General features: G+C 31.4%; 1 protein-coding gene across 1 annotated transcript; it reads left to right on the top strand.

The window, feature by feature from the left end:
* Nucleotides 1-8,548: 8,548 nt before the first annotated feature.
* LOC21412484 lies at nucleotides 8,549-10,346 on the top strand. Its single transcript, XM_024163831.1, has 3 exons — nucleotides 8,549-8,797; nucleotides 9,081-9,214; nucleotides 9,987-10,346. Exons 1-3 carry the CDS (start codon nucleotides 8,705-8,707, stop codon nucleotides 10,111-10,113), a joined length of 354 nt encoding a protein of 117 aa, XP_024019599.1. The 5' UTR covers nucleotides 8,549-8,704; the 3' UTR covers nucleotides 10,114-10,346.

Below are 10,346 nucleotides of genomic sequence, written 5' to 3'. Positions count from 1 at the left end.
GAGGTTCTTTCAGTAATCTTACCTCGAATCCTTCTCTTGATGTTGAAAACTCTTTGAAATCACTCTTGGTTCGAATCCGGTTTTGATTTGAGACACAAATGAGAGAGAGAGAGAGAGAGAGAGAGCACGGAAGTGTGAGAGAGAGAGAGAGAGAAACGCACGGGAAAGAAAAGAAAAGGAAAGAAAAGAAAGGAAAAAGAAAGAAAAAAGAAAAGAAAAGAAAAATAAAAGAAAACGACATGTGTAAAATATAACAGTCCAGAAATGTGCCCATACACACTTCTGGATTAAATAAATTACTGTGAATAATTTAAATACCTTGGAATTATTTAAACTCAATTAATTAAATCAGATTAGGCCCACTAATAATCTCAATTACCTTAATTAATCTCAATTAATTCTTCAGGGTGTTACAGTACCACCAAGAAAAAAACACATATGTAAATATGGTGATAAGAAAAAGTGTTTCGAGAACACATGAAAAAGAATTAAATTGCATAATAAACTTTAACAAAAAGGAAAAGATAGGATACATTTAAAATAAATTATCTTACTAAGTACAAAGCGAGAAAAGAAGTATTTAAAAAACACATCATAAATAAAATTAAACTGTATAGGAACTTTGAAAAAAAATATATAAGAAAAAAAAAGATAAAAAAATATCAAGAAATGTTTAACAAAAAACCAAAATAAAAAAAGTGATGTAGATGTGTCAAAGAGAAGGAGAAGCTCTTTATAAATTTATAATAGCACATGTCAAAAGGAGGAAATAAGTTTTTACTTTTTTATATATGTTAAAGGTTAAAGATTAAAGATTTAATTAATAATTTTTTTTAAGCTAAAAACTGATTCAATTAATTGAAGATGGTTATAAGCTAAACAAAAGTTTTCTCCTATATATTATTCATTTTGTATATTTTTTCATGGTGAAAATTAAACATTAATTTACAAAAGAAAATAACTAATACTTCTTTTCTAGATAAGTCTGAATTTTTTTCGGCGAAACCTAAACAGAAATATAAAAAAGGTGTGAACATACACATGTAGACGTAGTACATATTTAACCGAGCTATGCCACAAATTTCTCTCTTGCTGTTTCTTTTTTCTTTTTTTTTAAGGATGCTTTTTGCTACACACTTCTTTATTATTTTTTTTCCCATTCATTTTTAATTGCGGATTTTTATTCTCTCAAAGTTTTAGCTCTTGCAACGATGTGTCCCTAAATCATAAAACATAAATCTTTGCTTCGTTCGCTTCGCGGATTTGAGTTTTCAATTCAAGTTAAAATGTGACATTTTTTTAGAACTTTTAACTGTAGTAGAAAAAAATTAGATGTGATATTTTCATAGAATTTTTAACTGAAACAAAAAAAATTAAATGTAACATTTTTTTAGAACTTTTAACTATAGAAACCTAAAAGTGAAAATTTGAATCGATAAAATGAACGAGGTCAATTCTCAAAAGATTTGAGAATTAAACTTATTTAATCTCCAAAAATTCTCTAAGAACATAATATTAAAAAATGTATTTTTTTTTTCATATTGTCATAATAGGATTACACAATATTTTGAGCCTTCCACTTGCGCTAAAACATTTGTGATATCCTTCACAACTCCTTCCTTTCAAGTTGATCTTCAAAACTTTTTTCGCGGAAAAATCTTAATAAAAGGTTCAACAAAAATGTTTTCCGCCGTGATGTTACTGACCGTCACATCCTCACATTGAACTATTACTTTAATTGGTTTTTTTTATTTTCTCAATCGGCAAGACTGTGAACGTAGTCTGGATTACCGGAAGTAAGCTTCCTGGTTTTCTTTGACCAACGGGGCAACTACTCCTTATTGGGACGGACTATCCGGGTGGAATTATCAGGCATTAGAAGGGAGTATAAACCCTTTCTTCGAATGCTTCACTGCGCAAAAAATAGTTCATCCTTGGAAAATATATAGTTTTCTGAAATTAACTAGTGTTTGGAAACCCAAAAAAAAATTGTTGAAGTTACCTTAGAGTGTAGACTTTTGTGCAGAATTATTACTTATATCATTCTAAATAATTGAATTGAATGACAATTATTTATTTTTGAGTTGAGTGACATAAATAATATTTTTTACCATTTTGACTCCCCCGCAAAGAAAAATGTGTCTAAAACGCCATTTCATAGATTTCGGCTAAAAAATTTTGGTGAAAATATTTTTTGTTATGATACTTTCTCTCACAAGAATTTAAATAAATTTAAAATTTTCTTCATATTTTCTGGTTAAACCCAATACCAAACAGCTCGTTAATTTGACCAAGTTTAAAGGTGTGCATGAAAACTGTAAATTCAACTTCTAATAATACAATTCCATGCAGTGATGTTTATTAATGGGAGAAAGAGGAAAATAAGCCAAGACTTAAGATGAATTAAAATTAATAGACCAATAGTTTACATAAGTTAATAAATAGGTCAAATTACTATTTTTGTCCATAACTTGTCTAGTTATGAACCATAACTTGACAAGTTATTGTCCATAATTCACGGTTTTTATCCATAATTTGTCTGGTTATGAACTATAACTTGACAAGTTTGTTCATAACTTATCTGGTTATGAATCATAACTTGATAAGTTATGGCCTATTAATTTCTATAACTAAAAATTGACCTATATATTTTCTTAAACTTTTTATATTGGCCTATTTTCTACTATTTCTGTTTATTAATTCTAGTTAGACTACTGGAGGTCCAGCACTTATACTTTTGATCTTGACATATTAGATTTGACCATGAACTAATTATAGATCAACATTTGAATTAAAATTAATCCAGATCATCAAGATTTAGCAATGGAGACGTTTTCCACATTCATGGGAAGACTGTGGACATATTTAGGTTACCGGAAGTGACCTATCAAGTTATTCTAGACCAAGTAGGTTACTAAAAGTAACTTGGTTGTTCAGAAAATTGGACCTAAGATTTGAGTTAGAAAAAGACCTTATGGACCTACAAAATTGAAGCACCAATAATAAAACCTAACTCTAATTAACTCCTTATCAATAATTAATTTCAAATTAGTACATTAAAAGTTCAAAGTTAAACTCTTGAATTATGTAGCTATTGTGAGAAGCTTATAAAAAATATTAAGCTTAATCTATTGAGGTACCAATACCATTACCATAAGTGAACCCGTATAGGATATCTATATTTGAGTTAGGATGTGTATCATTACACCTCTCTAATTATTTGACTAAAAATGTTATGAATCAAGAGTAAAAAGTAAAAATCCTAACCCATGTACTTTTAAAACATATTTCTCCAATAGTTTTCTAAGTAAATATGGCGCCCAATCAAGATGTGCATGTGGCCTAATGGATAAGGCGATGACTTCTAATCAGACGATTGTGGGTTCGAGTCCCGCCAGGCGTGCATATAAATATATTGTTTTCCTCTTTTAGGCTAACTTGTTTTTTTTTTTAAAGAAAATTTCATTTCAAAACAAAGAAATACAACTATTAATTCATGGATAAACGATCCAAATACATCTACGGCTATAAATTAAACAAACCTAAAACAGAAGGAGTCTTGACCCCAAACATTGACCGGATCCGCCAATAAATTCGAATAAAACGCTTAAGGGCCAGAAACATGCACCAAGTCCTGACACCGGAAAACTCAATATGCATACTAAATATCTAGCACAAATAAGGCTCTTTCAATAAGACCACTATAGTCGATGAAAAAACTCGATCAACCAATATCAAGAAACCTAAAGCACTAAGGCCAGCAACAACACCGCATAGAAACAAATCTAACAGAGTAGACAAACAACCCAAACCGAAGAGTGGGGAGACCACCTTCGTTATTTCATAACAAGACGACAAACACTCTAAAAACATACAAATGTATAAAAATAATGAAAGCAACATCACCCTTATTTGAACAAAATAAAAACTAAGTGAAAAGGTCTTGAACCGCACAAAAGAGGATTCCAATTGTAAGATAGCTTCTTAATCCAAGAGGAGAAGATACAGCCGCACTACCGAAAAAGGGAAAAGCTCTAGAAGAACTTCCAAAAGGTCTTGAACCGCACAAAAGAGGATTCCAATTGTAAGATAGCTTCTTAATCCAAGAGCAGAAGATATAGCCGCACTACCAAAAAAGGGAAAAGCTCTAGGCGAACTTCCAAACCACCAACAAGAGGGAAGCAAACAACTTTGAGACCCATCGAACCACCCGTCTCACCAGAAGCACTACTATGCTGAGAGGGAAAAAGCCTCCAAAATGTTGGCCCAACTAAGTTTCGACGATCCCCCAAATGGCAGCTGAAAGCGTGACCTCCACCCCTCCAAGCGCGAACACAGATTCACCCTCAAAACCCATTTTCATTTGATCCTCCGTACGCCCAAAACCCATCTTGATCTACTACGGCTGGGAATTCAGTGACCCACCCAAAGGTGGCGCTGGACTCCGGCCCTCCCAAACGAAAGAGATGCAGTGCTCAAAGAAAGAGACGAAACCTTAAGTGAGGGAAAAAGTCGAGAGAGGAGAAAGGATTTTTTTTTAGGCTAACTAGTTGAAACCAGCATTCGATTCCCCTTTCCCCTGTTTAAATATAAAGATAAAGATAAAAAATTTAAAATTTCTTTAAAATTTTGATTGACTTAATATTCTTTTAAGAGTTTAGTTTACTAAAGAAAATAAAAATTCAAATAGAACATAATTAAAAAGAAAATAAATTTTTTAGTGAAGTAAATTAGAGAGTAAATTAGAGTAGTTTTATATATGAAACACATTTGAGAAAATATAATATCAATGGTGCATTAGAAAAAATATATTTTATGAGGGCTATATTTAGAAAAAACAATATTGAGTAGGCTCATATGTAAGAAAAACTATTTAAACAAAGATAAATTAGAGTAGTTTTATTTATGAGATAAATAATAGTTGAGAGTACCACAAAAAAAAAAAAAAAACACATATGTAAATATGGTGATAAGAAAAAGTGTTTCGAGAAACACATGAAAAAGAATTAAATTGCATAATAAACTTTAACAAAAAGGAAAAAATAGGATACATTTAAAATAAATTATCTTACTAAGTATAAAGCGAGAAAAGAAGTATTTAAAAAACACATCATAAATAAAATTAAACTGTATAGGAACTTAGAAAAAAAAATATAAGAAAAAGAAAAGATAAAAAAAAATATCAAGAAATGTTTAACAAAAAAACAAAATAAAAGAGTGATGTAGATGTGTCAAAGAGAAGGAGAAGCTCTTTATACATTTATAATAGCACATGTCAAAAGGAGGAAATAAGTTTTGACTTTTTTATGTATATATGTTAAAGATTAAAAATTAAAGATTTAATAATTTTTTTAAGCTAAAAACTATTCAATAGTTTAATTGAAGATGGTTATAAGCTAAACAAAAGTTTTCTCCTATATATTATTCATTTTGTATATTTTTTTCATGGTGAAAATTAAACATTAATTTACAAAAGAAAAGAACTAATACTTCTTTTCTAGATATTCTGAATTTTTTTCTGCGAAACCCAAACCAAAATATAAAAGGGAAATAGTAGGAAATAGGCCAATATGAAAAATTTAAGAAAGTATATATGTCAACTTTGAGTTATAGAAATTAATAGGCCATAACTTGTCAAGTTATAGTTCATAACCAGATAAGTTATGAACAAATTTGTCAAGTTATGGTTAATAGCCAGACAAGTTATGGATAAAAACCGGGAATAACTTGTCAAGTTATGGTTCATAACCAGACAAGTTATGGACGAAAGCAGTAATTTAACCTATTTATTAACTTATGTAAACTATTAACATATTAATTTTAATTCATTTTAAGTTTTGGCTTATTTTTCTCTTTCTCTCAATATAAAAAAGGTGTGAACATACACATGTAGTACATATTTAACCAAGCTATGCCACAAATACTCTCTCTTGCTGTTTCTTTTTTTTTTTTTTTTAAGGATGCTTTTTGCTACACACTTCTTTATTATTATTATTATTTTTCCATTCATTTCTAAATGCGGATTTTTATTCTCTCAAAGTTTTAGCTCTTGCAACGATGTGTTCTTAAATCATAAAACATAAATCTTTGCTTCGTTAGCTTCGCGGATTTGAGTTTTTAATTCGAGTTGAGATGTGACATTTTTTTAGAACTTTTAACTGTAGCAGAAAAAATTAGATGTGATATTTTCTTAGAATTTTTAACTGTAGCAGAAAAAATTAGATGTGACATTTTCTTAGAACTTTTAACTATAGAAACCTAAAATTGAAAATTTAAATCGATAAAATGAACGAGATTAATTCTCTAAAGACTTGAGAATTGAACTTATTTAATCTCCAAAAATTCTCTAAGAACATAATATTAAAAAATGTATTTTTTTTTTCATAATGTCATAATAGGATTACAAAATATTTTAGAGCCTTCCACTTGCGCTAAAACATTTGTGATATCCTTCACAACTCCTTCCTTTCAAGTTGATCTTCAAAACTTTTTTCGCGGAAAAATCTTAATAAAAGGTTCAACAAGAATGTTTTCCGCCGTGATGTTACTGACCGTCACATCCTCACATTGAACTATTACTTTAATTGGTTTTTTTTTATTTTCTCAATCGGCAAGACTGTGAACGTAGTCTGGATTACCGGAAGTAAGCTTCCTGGTTTTCTTTGACCAACGGGGCAACTACTCCTTATTGGGACGGACTATCCGGGTGGAATTATCAGGCATTAGAAGGGAGTATAAACCCTTTATTCGAATGCTTCACTGCGCAAAAAATAGTTCATCCTTGGAAAATATATAGTTTTCTCAAATTAACTAGTGTTTGGAAACCCAAACAAAAATTGTTGAAGTTACCTTAGAGTGTAGAATTTTGTGCAGAATTATTACTTATATCATTCCAAATAATTAGATTGAATGACAATTATTTATTTTTGAGTTGAGTGACATAAATAATATTTTTTACCATCTTAACTCCCCCGCAAAGAAAAATGTGTCTAAAACGCCATTTCATAGATTTCGGCTATAAAATTTTGGTGAAAATATTTTTTGTTATGATACTTTCTCTCACAAGAATTTAAATAAATTTAAATTTCTCTTCATTTTTTCTGGTTAAACTCAATACCAAACAGCTCGTTAATTTGACCAAGTCCAATCTAGCCCAAAAGTCCAAAAATATTTTTAGTGTAAAGGTGTGCATGAAAACTGTAAATTCAACTTCTAATAATACAATTCCATGCAGTGATGTTTATTAATTCTAGTTAGACTATTGGAGGTCCAGCACTTATACTTTTGATCTTTACATATTAGATTTGACCAAGAACTAATTATAGATCAACATTTGAATTAAAATTAATCCAGATAATCAAGATTTAGCAATGAAGACGTTTTCCACATTCATGGGAAGACTCTGGACATATTTAGGTTACCGGAAGTGACCTATCAAGTTTTTCTAGATTTACAAAGTATGTTACTAAAAGTAACTTGGTTGTTCAGAAAATTGGACCTAAGATTTGAGTTAGAAAAAGACCTTATGGACCTACAAAATTGAAGCACCAATAATAAAACCTAACTTTAATTAACTCCTTATCAATTATCAATTTCAAATTAGTACATTAAAAGTTCAAAGTTAAACTCTTGAATTATGTAGCTATTGTGAGAAGCTTATAAAAAAACATTAAGCTTAATCTATTGAGTTACCAATACCATTACCATAAGTGAACCCGTATAGGATATCTATATTTGAGTTAGGATGTGTATCATTACACCTCTCTAATTATTTCTCAAGTTTCTATTTCTACCTTGACTGATTTTCTTATGAGCTCATCATAAATAACTAAATTATTTAGTTTACATTTTACTAAATAACTCCTTGATGGAGTTATGGTGTCATCTAAGAAAGATGTTCGCACTACGTATAGAATTTTATCTCCAAGACAAGTTATTGACCATTGAATTGATCTCACGCATTGACAAGTAAAAGATATATTCTTATGATAGTGATAGTCACTTTAACACTACAAGAGAATGGACGGTTCGGACCCGTTTAGTTCGTTGATTCGAGTTTTTAATTCGAGTTGAGATGTGATTTTATGTGAGAGCTTTTTACTGTAGCAAAAAAGTTAGATGTGATTGTTTGTGAGAGCTTTTTACTGTAACAAAACTCGAATTCTAAACTCGAATCAGTGAAATGAACGGGACCTTAATAACTTTTAGTTATAGCGTTTTTGAAAAATTGCTATTAAAACTTATTTTATTTGAATTTCATAGTGTTTCAAAAAAATTATTTTCAGTATATATATATATTAAAAAATCATAAAATATTTTGACGGTATTGTTTTATATATTTATATATATATATTAGAATTTAATTTGATAAAAATGGCTTCCCCGTAAATCCAAATTCCCCAAATTTTTAGGTATTAAAAATTACTTACCCAAATTTTCAAATTCCCGCTCCCTCATTCTCCCTCTTTATTTTTTCTCTGCTTTTACTACTCTAATACCCATACAAACAAAAGCTTCCCCCACTTTCACTCATTTTTCACTCCTCCACGCTCATTTTCTTCATTTTTTCACTCCACGCTCCTTTTCTTCTTCATTTTTTTGTTCCACGCCAAAGTGAAGCTAGGGCTTCTTCTCTCTACCGCCGCTCCTTCTTTTCTCTCCACCGCTGCTCCTTCTCTTCACGGTGACCCTCGCTTTCTCTCAAATGTCACCCGCTGCTCCTCCTCCTTCTTCTTCTTTCCTTCAGATTCGGCCTTTGGGAAGTCAGATTTCTTGCAAGGCCGCAGCTCTGTTTCAGGTATTTCCCCTGTCCATTCTACTTTATGCCATCCATGGCTTTCCCGATCCCATTTACCAAATCCCAACTTGGATCCTCCAAATCGTCCCTTTTTCTTAATGGGCTCTCTTTACAATCATATGTTCTTCTTGGATTTTTCGTAAAGTCTCGTTCTTCGAGTATTTACACAAGAGCAGCCACGGAGAAAAGTCTCTATGACTTCACTGTAAAGGTATTTGTTTGGTGAAAAAGCTCGTTCCTTTGTACTCTATTGTTTAATTTAAATTTGTTGTTCTGAATCCAGGTAAAGGTGATTGTGTGGTTTCCCAGCCGTGTTCGGTTTACAGTCGTAGGCCATCTCTGCTCCCCATGTCTCCGTTCTCCTGTCGGCGGTTTCCTCCACTCCTTCGCGGCCTCCAAGATTGTCCGCTGCTTCAGGTGCTGTTTGATTTTTTTTTTTTAAATTGTGTGTAATTGGCTTAAGATTCAGAATTTTGGATTTGACTGATTTTGACTTTAGGGGAAATTGGATATAATTGTTGAGAATTCTGAAATGGATAATTTGGATGCGCTTAAAAAGTTAGCTCGTCTAGGAGTTATTGCATTTTACACGATTGTCTTGTGGAATTAATTATCTGTATGCTTAATTATGGGTAAGAACTACTGGTTTGGCCGTTTGGGATAATATTAGTAAGACAATATTGGGGTTTAAAAATTGTTGATTTCTTCGGCCAAAGATCATCAAAGAAGCATGAATTTCTTTGTTTTCTTAGTTTATGTCCTCTTTAAGTAACAAAGGAAGATAAAATTTTAAAGAAAAGACACAACTAACCGGAGAACTTTGCAGCAGAAAAGCAGGCCTAGCAAGTATGGCTAACATGGAGCAAATAAATGCAGTTTCTTTTTCTTTTCTATTATTGGTTAGATATCAATTTCTGTGAGAAATTTACAGTTTTACAAACAACAAATGACATGGGTGCCCATAAAAGAGTAAATCAAGGTCAATCTCAGAGAAGGAATTGGTAGGAGTTTTTGCCATTATTCGATACTAACTCAAAATTCGGCACTAGTTATGGCTATTATGTTTACTTGTTAACCCAAAAAAATGGCTTTTATGGCCTTTATTTATTTATTTATTTGTGTGTGTGTGTGTTTTTCCTAAGCTCCTTCCTTACCTAATATTCTTTTGCAAATCAATTTTGTTGATTAGATTTCAAGAGACTGAGGGTGACTGTACGGAGACCTTGAACATGGATGACCGTTACATCAAGGCATATTCTAGACGAGCAACAGCTAGAAAAGAACTTGGAAAACTTAAAGAAAGCATTGAAGGTTGATAAGCCCTTACTCAGGCAAGTGTTTGTTAGGAGGAATAAAAGAGTTTAGGAAGGGACAGCTGTCTTAAGTGGCTGTGGTAGTTTGGTGTTAGTAGTTTAGTGGAAATATTACTTTAGCTTACGGGGGGAGTTTGGGGAGTGAGGAGAGGAAATTGTATAAAAGGGGAAAGAGGAGGGAAAAGCGGTTATCGGGGATTAAACAGAAAGTGAACAAGTCTTGGAACAATTCCAAA

The sequence above is a fragment of the Morus notabilis genome, unplaced genomic scaffold (genome assembly GCF_000414095.1).
Source record: "Morus notabilis unplaced genomic scaffold, ASM41409v2 Scaffold803, whole genome shotgun sequence".
Lineage (NCBI taxonomy): Eukaryota > Viridiplantae > Streptophyta > Magnoliopsida > Rosales > Moraceae > Morus > Morus notabilis.
Note: the sequence above shows the minus strand (reverse complement) of the source record. Positions and strands in the feature narration are given on the sequence as shown.

What these genes read in the sequence shown, in the direction of transcription:
- LOC21412484 (XM_024163831.1), top strand. Translation starts at nt 8,705, where the DNA reads ATGTCACCCGCTGCTCCTCCTCCTTCTTCTTCTTTCCTTCAGATTCGG. An exon ending in AGGCCGCAGCTCTGTTTCAG is followed by an intron (nt 8,798 to 9,080) that starts GTATTTCCCCTG and finishes TTCTGAATCCAG; the next exon opens with GTAAAGGTGATTGTGTGGTT. An exon ending in AAGATTGTCCGCTGCTTCAG is followed by an intron (nt 9,215 to 9,986) that starts GTGCTGTTTGAT and finishes TTTGTTGATTAG; the next exon opens with ATTTCAAGAGACTGAGGGTG.